The sequence below is a fragment of the Dysidea avara genome, chromosome 9 (genome assembly GCF_963678975.1).
Source record: "Dysidea avara chromosome 9, odDysAvar1.4, whole genome shotgun sequence".
In the NCBI taxonomy this organism is placed as follows: Eukaryota; Metazoa; Porifera; class Demospongiae; order Dictyoceratida; family Dysideidae; genus Dysidea; species Dysidea avara.
The window spans coordinates 21710248-21731510 of NC_089280.1; the positions used below are offsets into that span (position 1 = coordinate 21710248).

Sequence of the window (21263 nt, forward strand, 5' to 3'; positions counted from 1 at the left end):
AGGGGATTTGACAAATCGTGGTGTCAAATTCCCCACTACTGGGGCTAAATCCGGCTGTCAATTGCAAATCCCCACTATGTCCCCACCCTCATAGTAGGGTATTTGACAGCACCTCAAGGATGACTAAGCTCATATTTCATGCATGCGACTAGTAATAAACCTGCCCTGTAGCTAGTAAAATTATAGCAAGTGCGATTTTATTGTTTAGGAATGCAACTACCGAAAATCGGTCAGTGAATTGGACAACTGTCAATTGCCCCAGGGGTGGGGACAAGAAGCAATTTCAAATCCCCACCTGGGATGTGGGGCATGAAATTGACAAGTGCATAATTATTAAACACATAATCATGAATAGCTATATAGCTATATTCCTCGAAACACTGAAACCTGTCTATCACTGATGGCATAAATTTTGTCTGTAGTCTAGATCACTATGCATCAAGAGAATGCATATGTGTCTGCATGTAGCTACTAGTAAACTCAGTGATTTATCATGATGAAACTACATTACACATATAGACATGCAGGGGCGGACTTTGGGGGCTGAAGCCCCCCCCCCTTCATATTTAGGCTTTACTTGATCAATATGCTGAGGATTATAATGAAATTTTGTCTTAGCATAATTATATGATCCCTAATAATACAAATACTCATAAAACCACCTTATAAACATCTTTCCAAGGTATTATCAGTGGATTTATGCTAAAGTTTATGCAACAAGCTAGGACCCGGATCAGCATTGGAGGTGTACAAGATCGAGATACTCTAATAGAGCAGTCAGTTAACTACTCTAATAGAACATTCACTGGAAACATGTAGTTGGTTCTGTTATGGAATTTTTCCAAATCTGCCTGCACAATGAAGTGCATTGGTCTGTTTAAAGGGCTTCATTCATCTACTTGTGTAGTTAATATGTATGGCAATACTTAATTCAGGTACACAATTGAAAATGCTCTCAGATTCAATCTTGTATTGTTCAAATTTCAAAATTTTCCACTTTCAACATTATTATTCTAACATGCACCTATTCAGTGTTGTGCAATTGTGAGAGGGGTGCATCATGTACTTGGTTGTCTGTACCTACCCAAACTTTTCCATTAACAAAATGCTTCAGAGAGCCATACCTATAATCTAAAGGCAGTATATAAAATATCTACAGGCAGAAAATATTATGAATTTTATGTGGAAATGTCTCCAAATTGCAGTATTTTAGCATCTATTTTCAAAATTTCCCTGGGGGGGCATGCTCCCAGACCCCCTAGTTCCAGCATGCTTCACACACCTCTACCCAAGAGATTAGTACCTTGAGCTAGCCCCCCCCCCCCCCCCTTTTATAAATCCTAGATCCACCCCTGACATGCCTATATTATACAGTCACTAGAGTGCATGTCCATAGCTACATGTTGTATACATAAAAATAGTCATTTTAGCTATACTAAATAGCATGAAAACACACTTTATAGCGGCGTTCCAGGCCATAATATTATGCAGTAACTCCTCCATCAACAGGCAACACAACACCAGTGATGTAAGATGCTTCTTTGCTGCACAGAAACAGCACAACTTCAGCTGCTTCTTTCATCTTACCAGCACGAGCCATTGGACAACCCTGCAATAAACAGTGCACATCTCATAGTATTATAACGTTTAGATACATTAAGCACTGTTATGAGATTGCATATAAAGCATGAGAGCATGGGCAAAGTATAGAGAGTGTGAGGCAAAGCCAAGTGGCATTTTAGTTTTACTGAAAACCTAGCCACAACTGTTATATTTTCATACAACCAACATTACAATTACAAGATCTTCAAATTAATCGGGTAGCAATGTCATTATATATGTACATGCAATCTAGCTAGCTTTTTTTAAACTGTAAAAATTTTTAATCCAAAGCACACAGCAGAAAATTAATAACCAGTTGAATGTGTTGTCAATCTTTACCTCAGATACAGTGTCAAATTCCTTCTTCCCAATGGTTTCATATGTTGCAGTTTCCTTAGTGATTAATGATTAGTGTTTTCTTAGTGATTAATGTACACAACATAAAAGCTAAAGCTGTATACCTACCTGAAAGATAGTCGGATAAGTAACCTTAATTTTTACTGTTCACATGCATAGTGTGCATATATTAGGCAGATATGAGATGGGGGAAGAGGGGCAAAGGAGGGCTTTGCTCCTCATTGGTTTTTTTCCTTATTATAGAGTACCATAAGTATGGGTTCTCAATCTGGTGTTTATTTCCCTCAATGTTCTAATACCAGGGGGCAAACAGAGAGGTTAAGTCAACACACTGTACAAATGCTTACCATGTTCTACAAAAACTTGAATACCAGGCATCACTCGGACATGCAGTATACAAAACAAACACCTGGCCTCCTGCATCAAATAAATCCCCTATTCATTACAGACTAGGTCAAAAATCCTAGGAAAGAAACAAAAGCCTGGCCTTTTATGTACAAGGAAATACGGTACAATAAATTCATCAGTGCATTTACCTGGACAAGTCTACCCATTATGGAAGCTTTTATTGCCTCTTTTTCTTGAGGTCCAGCTTCAGCTCCTATGCAATTTGATCATAAAATAATGGTAATTCTTTAACCATTTGCATTACATACACGCGCGCACGCACGCGCGCACGCACGCACGCATGCACACACACAGTGCATATACAGTATGATATTAGGGATTATGGAGGTTTACACTCTCTCACAAAAAACCAGCCTCACAAGCAGTCACCAACATTAATGGTAAGACTATCCCATGATGTAGCTATGGGATCTGATAGATAATTTAATTGAATGGGACAAGTTAGTGTTGTATACTGCCCTACAACTGTTCTTCTCCACGGTGCCATGGCAGTACTGGTTAGGTATAATCAAGCACAACAGTGCCTTTAGTGTGAGCCGAAATGCAGCTGTTGTAAAAAAAGATTTTGTTAGTGGAATTTTCTGCTGACTGATTGACTTCATTCAGCGCTCAGATCAGTGTACAGCTAAGGTTACAGGCTTGGTTTTATCACTATTCATATTCATTGCTTTAGCCCTACAGATGCCTTTTGGCATACGATAGTACATATAATGCATACATCACGGACTTACTTTTGTCCTCCCAAGTCCAAAACCAAGCAAAATTACATACAAGATTCTGATTTTAGCCAAGATATTAGGTTCTGGTAAAGATTTCAAAAGACCAAGATCGTGTCTGCAAGTGAGGCCCTTGATGTAGTTACAACCAAGTCTTGTATAGTATTCTCGGCTTTCACTACCTCTTGTGAGTTTTGGTGGCCTGTGTTGCACCTCCAAAAGTGCTATGGAAACACATGCAGTGTCTCGTGTAGTATCCAAAAATTTCCGGAAACTTTAAAAATTCAGATTTTAGAATTCCAGACATTTCTATATCTATTATTTCAATGACGCCTTGTGACCTCCTTAGCGTCCTATTTCTCTTCACTGGCAGCCCAAGGTGTTGACTTACCTGTGGCTGACAGTCTGTATGTGTTCACCTAAGCCCATAGTAATATCAAAGAGGTGAACATGGGTTCACTCCCAATGGTTTTGTACTAGAACAAGTATGTTGTAAACATGTTTGCATGCTTGGTTTTTGATAAACACTGACTTTTTAAACAGTTCTGGAATTTAAAGGGTTTCACAGTACTGTTAAATGTTTGGGCAGCTGGCCCATGTAACAAGGGGCTCAGATGAATGCACACTATAGTACATTTAAATAAAACGGGGATTGTACATATTTTCTGTGGTGACTGGATTGATTGCAGAGGCACTTCATGCATAGGCAGTGGAAGGGGAGATTAGGAGGCTGAAGCCCCGCCCTCTCAGAATGATATCTTGCCAAAATTCTTCTTCTTGGAAAAAGATCGATATAGTCTAATAGAATACTCAAATATCCTAATAGAGCAGTCAAAGTGTTGCATAAAAACATGTTCCTAAAAGTAGTCTAAAAATGGGAAAAAAAATCCTACAGTGGGAGACCTCTTACTTTGAGAGTTGGTGTCATTTTGTACAGCTTTCTAATCATTGTTTGAGAGTGCAGTCAGCAGGGCCACAAAATTGAAGGCATCAAGCCACTGAATCTTACCAAGACCGGACAGTTTAGTGAGTCGTATGATTATTGTAGTGGAATTACAAACTTTAACTTTGTGTACATAGCCATGCATTAATTTGTTGTTACTTTCTATGCTAATGTTGTCGACAACTTTGTTAGTAGGGGTAATTGTGGTCATTCCAGTGTCTCCGTGTAGTCCGTGGGCTGTGTTTATGGTTGTGTTACATTCATACAAAGTGTGCTTTAGAATGTTAGCAGGTGACACAACGTGGCAGACCAATTGATTCTGAGTCATTCAAACATTACATCCTACTTCATTATATTCTAATTAAAGTTCCTACCCTAATACAACAATCATCTAATTTATAATACTTACTAAACATTAGTCTGTCACATCAACCCCTCCTTTATTGAAAGCTCGCCTCAAGCTTGTCATGTAAAGCGAGCTGGAGGTTGTAGCCTGGGGTGAAGAGAATAAGGAGTTACATACTGAAGATTCATCTTTCTCATTTTGTTCAGTTATTCCTGCTTTACTATGATCCTTGTCAGGTTCAGGCTGTCTTTCTAACTGGTTTTCAAAACTTTCTGATTCCATTTGAATACTTCTCTACATCTCCAGTCACACTGGGTGATCCAACATCACCTTATAGCTGCTCATTGTCATCAATTTGAAGCCGTCCACTCTCAAGGCTATTGTCAGTATTTTGCTCATCATTCAGCAACAGGTTCACCCACCCTGGAATGCAGTCTGTCGATTTTGAATTATGTCCATACCAGTAATATCCAGCAGGGAATTCCTTGGGACATAGGGATACCCTTGTTTGATGCACATTTATTTGGCCATCCTGCGGTTTATAGACTTTCACCACTGTAATATCAGGGATTCGACACTGCACTACACAATATGACCCATGCCAAAGCCTGGATAGCTTCCTCTGAGCACCTGTTTCTTCGTGAGGGAATCTAACCAGAACCCAGTCCCCTACTTGATATTGCTTATCACAAACATAGTGGTTGCGGTCATAATGGTCTTTAGATTTCTGCTGCTCTGCATGGATGCTTTGTGCAGCCAGTTCCCTAGCAGAAGACAGTGACAAAACCAGATTTTCTCGATAATCTTCCTATCCCACTGGGGACAGGCTGGAAGGAGGGGACAGTGCTGCTTCAGAAGGAGTTCGCAAGTCAGTGCCAAACAGCAAGAAGGAGGGCTTTTCCCCAGTGGTGTTGTGATATGCCCACTGAACACCATAGAGAAACTGATCCCACTGGTTCCCAAATCTTGCCATATGCTTCCTTAACATGGCCTTTAGTGTCCGGTTGTATCTCTCTACCAACCCATTACATTGTTGGTGGTAGGCAGTAGTGTTCAGTTTTTGTATTCCTAACATTGCACACACATCTAGCATCAAATGGGACAACAGGTTGGTGCCCCGGTCTGATAAGAGGGCCTCTGGGACCCCAAACATTGGGATAATCTCTTCCACTAGAATCTTCCATATGTGATGGGCACGTTGGTCAGGAAGCGCATAAACCATAGGCCACTTCAACAGAAAGTCCTGAAAGATCAAAACATATTGATTTCCCTTGGATGTCTTTGGAAGAGCCATGATGTCTACTCCCATGATCTGCAATGGCTGTTGTACGGGGTGGTGTTCGCACCTTCCCTCCTCCGGAAACTATAGCACACTCAGGGCAGCCACTAACAATATTGTCAACATCTCTATACATTCCATCCCATTACCATTTCTGTGCCATTGTCTTAAACACCCTGTCTATGGAGAAATGTCCTGCCATCTTGCCCCTATGGTGTTCCTCAGTCAACTGTCTACGTAGGTGCTGTGGTACCACCACCTGCTTACTCCGCTTCTTTAGATCGACCCTGTACAGGATACCACCTAACACAATAAACATTGATTCTTGTAAGCTCAACTTACGGGCTCGACTGTCATTTTTGGGAAGCTCTCCTTTTTCCAAAAACACAATGATCTCACTTAGATTTGGGTCTTTCCATTGCTCCCTCCCCAGATAATCTTGTCCAGTGATACAGTCTGGTGCCTCTACCATCAGCAAAGTGGGAATGTCTGTTGTAGCATCCACAGAGCTCACTTGTATTTCAGATTCTTCTTCTGGTGATACTGCTGACTGTAGGGGATTACGAAACAATGAATCCGCTCTGATATTCAATTTTCCTGCTCTATGTAGTATAGTCAGTTTCTTTATCCCTTGGCCATAGGCCTTGTCCACCATCTAGCATGTTTTCCTGAGAGCTGCGAATTCCCAAGAATGTCTTTGACTGCGGTGTGGTCCGTGTACTATGTCACTGACTGATTATATAGATGAAAATGTGACAATGCCCAAATAATTGTTAGCATCTCCAACTCAGTTGTTCCGTAATTCCTTTCTGAGGGGGCAAGTGCCCTGCTGGCATATACAATGGGGTGCAGGTGGCCATCATCTTGTTGTTGGGATAGTACAGCACCCAATCCTTCCAGGCATGCATCAGTCTCTAACACAAAGGGTCTTGTGAAGGATGGATACGCCAGAACAGGTGACTCTATCAGCTTCTGTTTCAAGGAGATGAAAGCAGTTTCACAAGAATTGTCCCATCTGAATGCCACTTGATCACGAGTAAGATTATGGAGAGGCTGTGCTACCTTAGCAAATTGTGGTATAAACTTCCTGTAGTAAGAAGCAAGTCCTAAAAACTGTCTTACTCCCTTGATCCCATCTGGTGTGGGGAATTCTCTCACTGCTGCCCCAAGTCGTTGGTCTTCAATCCATTTGGAGTGACTAGGTGATCGACCTAAGTATTCTACTTCCTTTTGAATGAAGTGGCACTTAGCCGGTTGCAACTTTAGCCCTACTTCATGTAGCCTCTCTATCACCAACTGTAAGTGCTGCAGATGCTCTTCCAGTGTTGAAGAGAACACTAACACATCATCAATATAAACAGAGACAAAATCCGGTCCCTCTGCTGGATTCTAGTCCTGCAATACCTTGTGCATTAACTGCTGGAAAATGGAGGGGGCATTGGTCAGCCCAAATGGCATAACCTTGAATAGGAATAGTCCTTGTGGAGTGATGAAAGCTGTCTTCTCTGTCGACCTGGGGTGTACACGTATCCTGTAATTGCTTGGCCACCTCTTGTCTCACCGAGTAGGGCATTTGTCTCACTGGTTGCCTTTTTGGTGCTGCATCAAGTGTGTCAATCTCCATCTGCACTAAATCCGTTTCTCCCCTTTCACAAGTTTCAAGGCAGAAGGCTTGGTGGTGTCTCACTAAACATTCTCGGAACTTCACTGTATCCTCTTCTCCCAGCTCCTCTGGCATCTCCACTAGTTCTAATAATTTGCCTATTCTGAGCTCTGCATCACCACTAACCAATCTCACCATGGTAGACTCTTCTTCACTATTCTCTAAAACTGGCTCCACCATATCCACTGGCTGGGCAGTACCTAATATTGTGTCAGCATCCAACTTCTGCGTGAACCCCGACATGTTAGTGAGCCTGACCTTGGCCTGTTTCCATCTACTAGGGTCAAGGAGAGAGTCTTCCATTTGCACTCCTATCCGATCACTCAGTTCCTCTGTGCTGGACTCAAGCAACCATGAATTTCCCACTGGGGTGACCTTATCAATCTTCACTATGGCTGTGGTAAATTGCCCATTGAAGGACTCTGACATGTTTGTCTTGCCTTAACTACTTGACTCTTTGATCTGGTACCAGACAATATTAAGTTGTCTACAGACTTCCTCAGAGAGGAGTAACTGTTATTGAGCATCAGTCTTGATATATATAGGGGTACACATTGTGACCCCCTCGAAGGTCACGTCTAGGTCCATCCTACTGTTTACTGTGAACGGAGTCTGGTCATAATTGTGGGGTATTTTGTCTGCCTTCTTCAACTGACTCTTGCGCAGCTTAGCTACTGCTGCTATCTTCTTAAACACTACACCTCCCATAATTGTAATATCTGCCCCGGTATCTATAACTCCATCCACTGGCACCCCCTGCACCTCTACTGTGACACAGCGAGAACAACTATCCTTGTCAGTTATCTTAACTGACCAAGTTCACACCATCAGAATCGTCTGAGTACAATAAATCTACCAAACCTAATGAGCCATCACTTCCTTGACTGTCAGTGCTGGCTTGTACATGCTGTAAACCATTGTCTTGATGCCCTTGCCGGCTTCCCTGACCATGGCTTTCACTGGGTCTAGATCTGCAGTCTTTTGCCACATGGCCCAACTTGTTGCACACATAGCATTGGATGGCAAGCCGGTTCTCTCTGTCTTGAGGGCCGCTAATTGAAAATCTTCCATCATTCCTCCTTACTGATGAATTTGGTTGAGGAATCACCATCCTTGCGTGTTGCACCTTGGTATATGCTCGTCGTTTCTTCAGTTCTAGTAGCCTTTTCTCCTCATTTCTTGCTGACAAGCATAGTTGGTCATAATTCTGTGCCCCAGAAACGGCTGGAGCAGCCATAAGCTCATCTTTTAAACCATTTTGCATCAGTCCAAAGAGAAGAGCTGCTCTTGTCTCCCTTAACATTGGATCTCTACCATAAGCTAACTTGAAGGTGTGTTCAAGCCTGTGGATGAAGTCAGACACATTTTCATGGTCTTCTTGTCTGAGATGGCAAAAATCTTGTGTAGCCAAAGCCTGGCATCCAAAATCCAACCCGTTGCGGAGTGATTCAATGGCAACAGAGTAACTTTTCTTAATGTCTTCACCTAGCAATGTCCATTCTTGTCTTGCTCTTCTCCTGAGATACCCTGCTAATTGTAATAATTTCTCCTCCTCCGTCCACCCATTCCAGGTTGCAGCCCTCTCCAACAAGGGGACCCAATCAGCAAGGAGGGTCTCTGGTGATTCTCCTGTAAAGTAGTCAATGGGTGGGGCTCGTCCAGCACGTTTTCTTGTCTCATGACTAGAACTGACCCCATGGTGCTCTCACTGAGCACTGATTGGGAATCACTAGACTGTAGCTCAATGGCACTGTGTGCTTTCCTCAGCTCTGCTATTTCTCTATCTTTTGCTGCCAGTTCTTCATCATGCTTGAGGAGCTCCTCGCAGCTGGTACACCATATCTCTTTAATCCTTGCTTTTCCCTGGCTTACTTGAGCTTTTAGATTATCTACCTCCAACTGTAATGCTGCTATCTGTTCGTTCACTTTCTTTAGTGCACCATGGAGCTCCTCAACTTCACCAACGTCATTGGGTTGCAATGGACCTTCTTCATTGTGGTGTGGTTCGGTCTCGGCCACTTCTGGCTCCTCCCTAATGAATTCACTGTCTTCGTCAAGTAAAGCCATTGCCCCAGACGTTCGAACACTACCTGAACACCACTAGGCTCGTGGCCAATACTCGATAACTTCCCTTCTATAATCTGACGCACCTCATCTGTAGAGGCTGCTGTCGGTAACCCCAAAGCTACTCTAACTGCAAAGCAGTGAGGCGCTGGGAATTAAGGGGGAGTCTTATTATTTGTCCCTCCTGGGATTCATCAGATATCACGTGGGTCGACCCATTTTCCGCGGCCATGGCTGTGTCACGTGCACTGTATGGTATGCTGGTATACCCGTTCTCACCCCACAAAAAATGTTCAACAACAGTTGCAACACTACTATACTTAACAACAATACTGCTCTGCTTTGTCTTCGTAGATTTCCTGGTCCGTATCACTTCCTTTAATACGCAGAAACCGCACCTCAGATGGAACTGTCTCCAATCTTCCACAGGCAAGGGGTATGACACCTCTACAAATCACCTACGCCCTTCAGTTCCAAATCATAAATCTCCAGTGATTCGCCCACGTAAGTAATTAATGCTGCTTGAAAACTAGTCTCGAAAACATATTTATAAACAATACAAGCTTACAGTGGTACAATACTAGTTCCCAATCAAGAACTAATGTCCTTCAGAACCCAGTAATGGCCTTAGAAATCACACTATGGCAATCACGCATGACGTTTCAAATCAAGTTACAAATCACAAATCCAATTTCAAATCACAAATCAAGTTTCAAATCACGTACAGATTTATGAAGGTGTCGCACCCCTCGTCCATAGGACTGTAGGTTTCCTCTCAATGTCCTTCAACGCCCTCAACTCCTGGATTGCCTGGCTTCCGCGGATCTCGGTAGGACCTCCAAATGTTAGCAGGTGACACAACATGGCAGACTAATTAATTCTGGGTCATTCAAACATTACATCCTACTTCATTATATTCTAATTAAAGTTCCTACCCTAATACAATAATCATCTAATTTATAATACTTACTAAACATTAGTCTGTCACAAGAATATAGCACATGTTGGCACATTATAGTAAATAAAGTGCACTATTTCCTTTGAACTCAGATGGTATCTCAAACATTTAAAAATATAGTATCTCATACATTTATAGCAGCCTTAGGTTTTACATAGAAAATCTGCATAAGAAAACACAATAACTATAGATAAAAGTATTTTGTGTGGGAAGATTGAATTCGTATTTTACATAAAGTGTTGTATCTGCCCATACAGTATATTGCTACAGTTATGTGGATACTCAAATACGGTACAGTTATCAAAAGAATTTTATGAAAACAATCTCCATTCACATAACATGTATGACATTGTTACCGCTAAAATTAGCCAACCTATTTGTTCTAAGACTAAAATAGGTTACATAAATGTCTAGCTACTGATAGTCTGATTGCAGCAGCTTGAGTACTCAAGATGAACATTCGGACAACTAAAAGTACAACATATCCTTTAAAGTACTGTCTTTGCTTGTATGTACAAAAAAACAAAGAGAGGGGAGTCTTGACACTAGTACAGCATTTGGCTTTGCTTCGTGCTGTACTAGTCTCTTGACACTCCACCTCGTGCTATATTTTCTGTACACAACATACAGTAGTAATGATGAGACAGTGGTTTAAAGGCAACAGTTTCTTAAAGTTGCACTTCTTCAGCAGTGCATAGCAATCTAATAGCTGTATTTCTGTATTGCTGTACAGATCAAACCATCACTGCATTTCTTAGCAACTTCTAAAACACTGGAACACAAGAAAATTCTACTTTTATTGTGCCTATGCTGGGTTTCCCTGAAGGCACTTATTACAGTACATTGCATAAATCATAAAAATCTTATTGTTAGTAACTATCCTGCAAGGAAGTTATATGCAGAAAGCAGAAGTAATAAGTTGAAATTTAAACCATGACGGTAGTGACAATACAAACACTGCATGGCTAACCTTTCATCATATCTGCTAGAGCTTCAAGACCATCATCTAAGACGTGTCCTTCAAGCATATATGGAGCAACTGCACAAACACGTATGTTGTGTTTAGCAAGACTCTTCGCTGCCGCTCTCGTCATCCCATTGATTGCAGATTTTGAAGCAATGTATGCAAATATGGTTTCATCTGATTTTATTCCAGCATAACTAGATGTGCTAACAATGACACCACCCTTGCCAGCTTCAATCAACTTAATAGATACATACTTCATCATCAAGAAGGCACCGTATACATTGACATCTTGTGTTTTTTTGAAATCTTCCTCGCTTGTTTGCTGTAATGAACCTGGTAAAGCTATACCAGCATTGTTAAACAATATGTCAAGTCCTCCCAACTCGTCCACACTACGCTGTACTGATTTCTTCACATCTTCAACATTGGTGACGTCACCACAAACATATATCACAGCTGGACTACCCAGTGATAACAGTTCTATTATTAGCTGCTTTAGTTTTGGTTCTGTGCTGGGGAGATCAAAAAGTACCAGACGAGCTCCTTCTTCAGAAAACAGTCGTGCTGTGGTGCTTCCTAGGTCTCCAGCCGCTCCTGTGATTAGTGCAATCTTTCCTTCGAACCGTTTAAGCCTATTTTCCTTAATAACTGAAGACATTGTTGTCGTCTCTACACCTTGGCGGGGGAAAACTTTGGCGAATTACTAAGGTAAGTGCGGGTAATTCCGGACAGCGGCTAATTCCGGACACTTAGATCGTTCTCAATAATGGTAGAATCCCTGGTAGTCTCGCGTGGCCAGACCGCTTTTTCTCAGCACGGCGCTTATCGATTAAAATTATAAGCGCCTGCTCGAGTAGGCGCTTATAATTTTAATCGATAAGCGCCGTGCTGAGAAAAAGTCTGGCCACGCGAGACTAGAATCCCTGGGCCTATAATTTGGTATGCTAATGCAGTGTTCTCATATGGCCTATCTACAAACCAAAATTGAAGCGCATCCGTTATTCCACCTTGAAGTGTGACATGTAGCTATTTGTTGCAAAATCACGGGTAGTTTTGTTCAAAAACTTTGAAAATGTTTATCTAACCAGGCAGCCCAAACTCTTATTTTCGATTTTCAAAGATTTATATGAAGATCATACTCTAGGCTAATAGCATACTAAAAATCCATGTAGCACAGGCGGAATAGCAGTCGATTTTTCAGCAGCTGCTCGGTTGAAATACAAAGAAAATATTCGCGAATTACATAAACTTTTAAAAATACTCGCTGCTGCTTTCTCCCAAAAGGTATGAACTTTCTACTTGATTTATTATTTATTGTTAATCAGCAGGACCCTCCAGGGGTATAATGCTGATGTGCAATTACATGTGTACAATTTCCATTAGTTACTTAACTATATAAGTATGTACAATTACGACAAGTTACTTAATTATATACACATGTACAATTACAATAATAAACTATAAAAATATATACAATTACGATAAGTTACTTAACTATATACATAGAAGGGGCTAATTTTTGCTTAAATTCTTCAACACAGTCAGTCTCAATAATCTCATCATCTAATCTATTCCATTCTGGTACAGTTCTTGGGAGGAAGGAATATTTATATACATCAATTCTTGGTTGGTAAGGTACTAGTTTAAAGTTGTGTGAGTGTCGGGTCCGTAATTTATAAGCTGCAGATGAGTTGTACTTTAGTCTCCATACTTTCAAGAGGATTGTTATAACCTGTGGAAGGCGCTACTTGCTTGTTATTCGAAGTGTCCGGAATTAGGTGCATGTTGCATTTTTACACGCTGTTAAATTTTGGTTCATAACTCCTCAGCAGTTGATTGTATCGAAACGAAAGTTGTACTGCAGATGCACCATGAGATAGGCTTTAAATAAATTCCTAGAGTTTGTCTTAACTCGTTGTGAGTGCAGTGTTATTATTATTATTATTTGTTAATTGGTATAAGGAAGACAAAGTCTTATAAAAACCAATCTCAAGTACATCTAAATAAAATCAAACCGGCGGTCATATAAAAATACATCTAATTTAGTCTTAAAGATCAGTACATTAGGTGCAAATACAATTTCATGGGGTAAGGTGTTCCAATCATTGATGATTCTCTGTGAAAAACTATGACCTCTAATAGCAGTGTTGAAGCGATTTTTGTAAAGTTTGAGTCCATTAGATCGGGTGGGGTTGGTATTAACAGTAAAAAAATAGTCTTTGTCCACAGATACTAAATTGTTCAGGATTTTGTAAGTCATAATCAGATCCATTCTGGTTCGACGGTAAAGTAAGCTGGGTAGATTAAGTTCTTGGAGTCTTTCAGAGTATGTCAAATTATAGAAGGAGGGTATAAGTTTTGTGGCTCTTCTTTGAACTGCTTCTAATTTACGGATGTTTTTCATAAGATGAGGGTTCCAGACAGTTGACGCATAGTCCAAAATTGGGCGAACAAGAGTAACGTATAATAATCTTATTGTGTTGGCATCCCTGGAGGCAAAGGTACGTTTAATAATTCCCAATACCCTGTTAGCTTTCATTACAATTTGATTAACATGATATGTAAACTTCAAATCTTTATCAAATACTACACTCAGATCTTTTCCCTCCACAACCATGGAGATCATATTTGCTTCATTTTCGGATGAGAAATAATACTCTGTGTTTGATGAAGAATGTTCAATTGTGCTGTAGTGACATTTAGGAAGGTTAAGGAAGGATAGCCATGTGTCACACCATTGCAAAGCGGAATCAATGTCTTCTTGCAGAATGGAGGAATCTTCAGATGAGCAGATGGGGCGATAAAGTTTTGTGTCATCAGCAAAGATACCCAAATAGCTCTGTATACAGTCAGGTAGGTCGTTGACATATATAATAAATAAGATGGGACCGAGCACACTACCCTGCGGGACACCACTAGTGACAGTAGACCACTCAGAGAGTTGGAACGATTTTACTAAGGCCCCTATTCGGTGATTATTAGTTTCTCATCCAGCCTTTCTAATTGTTATGATGCGGGCGGGAGGGTATTACCATTATGCCATTATTTTATAATATTAACACACTGATGTACAGACCTTGTCCAAATTGTCTTTCTTTCTTACTACAAACATTTCCTTCACCAGCTGATTCTACTTTTCGTGATCGCCAACTGTTTTTCGACAGTCAACTGAAAGCCTGCTTTGATGAAGTCGATAGAACACGATTGCAACTGGCACTGCAGCAATTTGATAAGGAAAACAACAGTTCTCTTGACGATATATAGCGCATTGTAGCGTTCATCAACAAAAATTATAACAGTTTGGTATCACGTGTTCTTCTGAACATGCACTGAGTAAATAATGGCTTACCATGCGGTAGCTTAAGGAGGATGCGGGCGGTGGATGAGAAACTAATAATCACCAAATAGGAGCCTAAAGAGTGTCCGGAATTACCCTCAGTTACCTTACACATTCGCCAAAGTTCAACCCGCCAATTACTCGTAGCGCCTGAAAATAGCATCTACCTATAGACTGAGCTCGAATTCGCCAAAGTTTCCCTCCACATGCCTCGCCACATGCTCCATACGATAGTCTGGTGGGGGCGCTTATAATCTCTAATCGATAAGCGCCACCCCGGAGATTGATCTGCGAGGGCGGGCGTTGCCAGATTAACCATATGCATAGAGAGACGATTTCACCAAGTTTAACCCGCCAATTACTCGTAGTGCCTGAGATTAGCTATAGGTTAAGCTTGAATTCGCCAAATGTAATTTAGCTTGCTATTAGCCAGTTTCCCTCTATACGGTATGTCTTCTTGGCGGCCGCCGCACCACTATACCGTACGCAAGGAAATTTTGACGTCAAAAAAATTTGACGAATTCAGACTTCAGCAGATTTGACGAATAAAATGTTGACGAAAATGAAGAAATTGTAGGCAAAACCTGTACTTTTAAGGGCGCTTATAAACATTTGACGATTGACGAATTAAACCGATTCGTCAAATTTCCTTGCGTACGGTACATCATTTGCAATGTAACATGTGAGCAAAGCCGGGTTTTGCGAAGGTGCGGGCGTAATCTGGGAACAAAGACGGAGGAGCATTCTAAAGGCCAGCACGACAGTCTTGTGGCATGCCAGTCCCAAGTAACATAACTGATTAATGAGACTATGAATCCGCAACAAAAGAATTATAACAGCTTAAATGTTACAAAAAAAAAAAAAAAAAGTTAAGCTTCATAATTACAGCTATGAAAATCGGATCCCAATGAATAAATTGACATACCAATTATGCTATCACATGATGCAGTGCATAGCTAAAACTATCAAAACACACACAAATATTATGCAATAGCTCCACCATCAACAGGTAACACAACACCAGTGATGTAAGATGCTTCTTTGCTACACAGATATAACACAACTTCAGCTGCTTCTTCATCATACCATTACGTCCCAATGGACAAGCCTATAGTAAAATATTAAGACACATGCAGAGTAGAGAATATAGTGCATTTTGGTGGACAATATGCAGACAAGTGTTATACAAGAAACAGAAAAGGTAGTGCACTTTAGTGTCATGGCAAAGTCAGATAATATAGTAACTCTTCTTGTATAGTTCTCACCTTTCAGGTTTCTGAGGTTTCCCGCAGAAACCGCTAGAGTGGTAACTAACCTACCAGCTGATATACCAGGGGCGTAGGAAGCATGGGTGCCATGTTGGGCACCCATAAATATTTCCAGTGGTGTAACTAATGGGTGTCAGCACATTGTACTATATATATTACTGAAAAGATTGAGATACTCTAATAGAGCAGTCAATGACTCTAATAAAGCAGTCACACTCGAGACCGTTTTTTTTTTTGTCTTCAGCTTTACTACTGGGCACCCATAAGTTAAATATCTTCCTATGCCCGAGTGTGTTGAATTTAGGTACAAAACATAACTGCTCTATTTTAGAGTGACTGTTGCATTAGAGTGCAAATATTTACAAATACTGCTCTGCTGTAAAAAAGGGTACAGCCTTCTGGTGTGAAGTGATGTGATGACAAAGGAAATGACTGCAGTGATGTACTTTTATTGTACCACCATTTCTCACAACAATTTTAAAGCTACACTCTTTTTACACAAATTGGTTAGATTATATGTATGATATATACTTGCCTGATTTAGACCATCACGTATGAAAGCCTTTACTGCTTCTATGTCTTGTGCTCCAGATCCTATATAATGTAATAAAAACAACACAATGGCCATAGAAACAAATACAGTCTAAATGCTTGATGACAAGTAGAATTACAATGGTGAATGTGGTTATGAGGGATAAAACTGTAATTGGGGCGAGCCTGAGTGAGCCCCAGTATTGTCAAGTGGCCATGGTACGTACGTCGCGTGCACAAAAATTTCCTATACAAATTGGAAAGTCCCCACACTTGGTAGTGGTCTCAGAGCTACCTCACATGCATGCACATGGAAAGAGATGAGAAATTAAGGAGAAGAAGAGAACGTAATAGAGAAGAAGAGCCCAAGAATCACGAGATGAAAGAGATGCAAGGTTTATCACTAAGGCCATGACAAATTAATCTTATGTTTCACGGATGCAGTGGGTCAGTGCTTTGCCAAACTTGAAAGCAAAATAAAAATCACTGATTGGCTAAAAAGAATGATAAAAGACTCTAAACTTATTAATAATGTGGCTAAGGAATTGTGAAGTAACTGAGAGTGACTGGGGACACTTAATGACGAGAACACCTGCTCACGTTTCTGATTCATCTAGCTTTAATAATGCCCTTTATCTTTTCCCAACAGTTGAAGCTGTAGTAGAGCATAACTTCAATAAACTGTATGCATGTGGTCAACCTGTTGCCACAATTAAAGCTGTCCACACAGGTCCAAATGCTGCATGGCTGTGAGCAATGGAAGTAAAGTTTCTTGCTCAAGGAAGCAACAGTACAAAACCCAGCCTGAGCATCGAACCTGCAACCTTTTGATTAGCACGTTCTTAATTTCATATAGCTACATTTTAAGCATGCACGCAAAACACACGGTTTACCTTTGGTTGATAACTGCTATTTTAGGCATATTTGATGTATTAACAAAATCACTAATTTTTGTATACCCATTAGCTATTTTACCAATGTAATTATGAGATCACTAACATATTGCTAAATTTACTCAACTTAAGCTATATGCAATCAAACATCAAATAAAACATAGCTCAGGCTCGGCCCCACATGCTTTAGCATCTGTCTAGTAAAGTGTACTGCCCAAGGTACTGTCATACTATTCTTTCAGACCATGTATGAACTTCAGTGTGTTCATGCTTTGCTGTTTTTTTGTTTGTTTGCTTTTGGCACGCGCATTGCTCATTGTAATTAATAATCTTGAAAATGGTCCTATCACGCTGGCATAATGCTTGATGCTTTTATTATGCTTGAAAATATGTGGCATAATTGGTGCAAGCCTAGTTATAGCATTAGCAGCTATTTATTGTGATCACTACTCTAATACAACAGTCAGGACCATGTAAGATTGTAATGAATAATGAGCCACCTGTCCACAGGGTTACCTGATCTGAAACATAAAATTAACAATACTGTACGCAAGGAAATTTTGACGTAAGAAAAATTTGACAAATTCAGACTTCAGCAGATTTGACGAATAAAATGTTGACGAAAATGAAGAAATTGTAGGCAAAACCTGTACTTTTAAGGGCGCTTCTAAACATTTGATGAATTTAAATTAAACCGATTCGTTAAATTTTCCTTGCGTACGGTAAGTGGTCTTAGGTTGGTTGGTTTAAAGCTTTAACATCGCTAAAAATAGCCAAAAATGTCACAACTTCTGGAGGCATGCCCCTGCTGTTTTATCTACTAGTGAATGTAACACGTTTTTAAAGAGATTAACTTTCAAAAATCCTATAGATCCACCACAGCACCTATGTAATTTATGCCTGGCTGGGTATATATATATATTTCCATTTTGTAAGCAGTGGCTGAGGTTCAGTTTGTAAGCAGTGGCTGAGGTCCAGACACAAGCCAAAAGGATCATATGTGTAACCTTCAAATATTTTCTTACTCTTGCAGTGTGTGAATGATTTCATTTCCAAAGCTCAACTGAGTATATATATATATTGAACACTGAGTTGAGCTCAACTAGCTCAAGCAATTATTTCCTTTAGTAGAACTTTCTGTTTAGTACCATTCACTACAAATCATAACAACTGAGCTAGTGTACCAGTACAAAAAGCTCTGATTGATTTTATCAAGACCATAACTGAGCAATATAGGCAACTTTCACAGGCAAATAAGATTTTGAAGAAAATTTCATTAGTCATATCACTGTAATCCAGTGTTGATGTCAATTTACTATTCAGTTAACATTTCATGGCTTTTCATATTGCACTTTTGGCTTCTTCTATGACTTTACTAGGTGTCTAGTTTTTATTAGCTAATTGTGTAATATGGAATTCAGAGGCTTCTGGAATCAGTTACTCATAATTGAATTTGTGTTGAAGAATTACATTGTGAATATCACTTGTGAGCAAAATGAGTACCTATAACCACTTATTTCATTTCCCTTTGTAGCCATTAACAACTTTATAAGTAAACTTCCCTCCCTTTTAATTATGCACATTAATGATGTTGCAACTATTTATACTTTCATAGTACAATATTGACTGTTGTAAGGAAAGCTTATAAAGCTCAATGGTATTTAAAGGCATGTCCACACGAATTCGAATTAGGAACCGGATGCAAAACGAATTCAGGCAATGCGTATTGAATCCGAATTGAACGTGTTCACACGCATTATCGCGTAATGCGCATTATTGAATTTACTAGTGTGATAAACGGATAATTAAACGGTTGAGAAAACACTCATTTGCGCCAACCAAGAGAACAGTGAGTTTAACGATAGACTGAAAGGAATAGCTCGTAGTAACGCTTATACTTTTGTTTATAACGTACCGGAAGGATTTCTACGAATAGAAGCTGTAAACCTAATTGCATCCCACAGAAGCTGTAAACCTAATTACAACCTGACCTCTACATGGCTGGTTGTTTAATTTCTAAAGTGTAACCATCCTTAGTTTAACCAATTACAGTGCACTGTTGTATCACTAACCTGTAACCTTTGCTACCCCTTCAACACACTCGTTGGCCATGTTTCCTTCAAGAGCCCATGGAGCAAGTGCGCATACTCGTATGTTGTGTTTAGCAAGACTCTTTGCTGCAGCTCTCGTCATGCCACTGACTGCAAACTTTGAAGCACAGTAAGCAAACGCATTTTCAAATCCCCTCAATCCACCAAAACTGGACATGTTAATAATGACACCTCCTTTGCCAGATTCAATCATTTGATTTGATGCATACTTCATTGTCAAGAATACACCATATACATTAACATCTTGCACTCTCTTGAACATTACATCGTCTGTTAGTTCAAGTGGAACTGGAAGTAACATGGCAGCAGTGTTGAACAAGATGTCAATCCCCCCAAACTCATCCATACCACGTTGCACAAATTTCTTCACATCTTCGACATTACTTACGTCACCACAAACATATATCACAGCTAGTCTCGCGTAGCCAGACCCTATTTCTCCGCACGGCGCTTATCGATTGGAAATTATAAGCGCCTGCTCCGAAAGGGTCTGGGGACTCTACAATAGAAAAGTTCTGCCAGCAAATCACCTCTGGATGGGTGAGCGTTGATTGGCCCTAAACCACTTTCAAAAGAGGTGTGGATGACCACAGTTGGCTTCATCATCAACTCAGTAAAGGCAAGGCTTGCCTTCAGCCTGTTCAGACTCTACAACAAAGGTAAAAGAGCTGACGAGTGTCTGATATGCGCAATCTTACCTCCATGCAGACAGCTTGTGCAAAGAAAATGGCAGTATGCATAGCTATAATAACTTTTACCTTCCCGGCTTACCAGCTACATCTGTTGTTTTCTCTGCGAGTTGCATGCCAGTCTGGAGGCAAAACTGTATATTTCACCTCGCATCTCAGATACGATCACGCTCGTTACAACAAATTTAATAGCTCTTATTCCTTCGTTGTAGAGTCTGAACAGGCTGAAGCCTTGCCTTTAGCTGAGGATGAAGCCAACTGTGGTCATCCACACCTCTTTTGAAAGTGGTCTAGGGCCAATCAACGCTCACCCATCCAGAGGTGATTTGCTGGCAGAACTTTTCTATTGTAGAGTCCCCAGACCCTTTCGGAGCAGGCGATTATAATTTCCAATCGATAAGCGCCGTGCGAAGAAATAGGGTCTGGCTACGCGAGACTATATCACAGCTGGTCTACCCAGTGATAACAGTTCTGTTACTAACTGCTTTAGATTAGGTTCTGTGCTGGGGAGATCAAACAATACCAAACGAGCTCCTTCTTCAGAAAACAGTCGTGCTGTGGTGCTTCCTAGATCTCCAGCTCCTCCAGTGATTAGCGCAACTTTTCCTTCAAACCGTTTAAGACGTTTCTCTGAAGACATACTCTCTTAATTGTAGTGAGCTTGTAGTTACACACCAGGAATTAACAGGAACACTGGATACACCAGGAACTCGCTGTAAAACCTCGTGTAAAACGCAAGGTAAGTAACTGTTTCGCGAAATCGGGGCCTCGTGCGAAATTTAGAACCTAACATCAGTGTATCCGGCATGCAGTACAGTAGTACTGTATAATAGGGATCATGCATATGGAGGTTTGAACTTTTCTCACAAATTGACCAGAAACCAGCTTCAAAATAGCTACCTTCATGGCGCCTTGGGCTTGGCAAAAGTGCTTATTATTTGTTTTTACTGTGCAGAAATCACAAATGATTATTAGGCCAATGAAACTTGATTAGCAGTTTCGCGTCATCGCCCGCATGCTTTTGATACACCCGCATGGAATTTCATTATTGGTATTTCAGATCGAAATACTCTAATAGAACGGTCACTTTTACTCTTATAGAGCAATCAGCTATACTCTATTGGAAAAATC

General features: G+C 40.4%; 2 protein-coding genes across 2 annotated transcripts; both read right to left on the reverse strand.

The window, feature by feature from the left end:
- Window positions 1–1378: 1378 nt before the first annotated feature.
- LOC136265860 (uncharacterized oxidoreductase TM_0325-like) lies at window positions 1379–12075 on the reverse strand. Its single transcript, XM_066060793.1, has 3 exons — window positions 11307–12075; window positions 2496–2560; window positions 1379–1609 (listed from the first exon to the last, which is right to left on the reverse strand). The coding sequence occupies exons 1-3, from the start codon at window positions 11959–11961 to the stop codon at window positions 1484–1486; spliced, it is 846 nt and encodes a 281-aa protein (XP_065916865.1). The 5' UTR covers window positions 11962–12075; the 3' UTR covers window positions 1379–1483.
- Window positions 12076–16374: 4299 nt separating this feature from the next.
- Window positions 16375–20772, reverse strand: LOC136267581 (galactitol 2-dehydrogenase-like). Its single transcript, XM_066062741.1, has 4 exons — window positions 20578–20772; window positions 19974–20091; window positions 19405–19893; window positions 16375–16502 (listed from the first exon to the last, which is right to left on the reverse strand). The coding sequence occupies exons 1-4, from the start codon at window positions 20770–20772 to the stop codon at window positions 16375–16377; spliced, it is 930 nt and encodes a 309-aa protein (XP_065918813.1).
- Between the last annotated feature and the right edge of the window lie 491 nt (window positions 20773–21263).

Excerpts from the sequence above, each read along its gene's own strand:
- LOC136267581 (XM_066062741.1), bottom strand. The coding sequence starts at position 20,772 with ATGTCTTCAGAGAAACGTCTTAAACGGTTTGAAGGAAAAGTTGCGCTA. Across the intron at positions 20,092-20,577 it reads TATCACTGGGTAGACCAGCT|AGTCTGAACAGGCTGAAGGC; the intron begins GTGATATAGTCT and ends CCTTTGTTGTAG. Across the intron at positions 16,503-19,404 it reads AGGGGTAGCAAAGGTTACAG|GATCTGGAGCACAAGACATA; the intron begins GTTAGTGATACA and ends TACATTATATAG.
- LOC136265860 (XM_066060793.1), bottom strand. The coding sequence starts at position 11,961 with ATGTCTTCAGTTATTAAGGAAAATAGGCTTAAACGGTTCGAAGGAAAG. Across the intron at positions 2,561-11,306 it reads TCTAGCAGATATGATGAAAG|GAGCTGAAGCTGGACCTCAA; the intron begins GTTAGCCATGCA and ends CAAATTGCATAG. Across the intron at positions 1,610-2,495 it reads TAATGGGTAGACTTGTCCAG|GGTTGTCCAATGGCTCGTGC; the intron begins GTAAATGCACTG and ends TGTTTATTGCAG.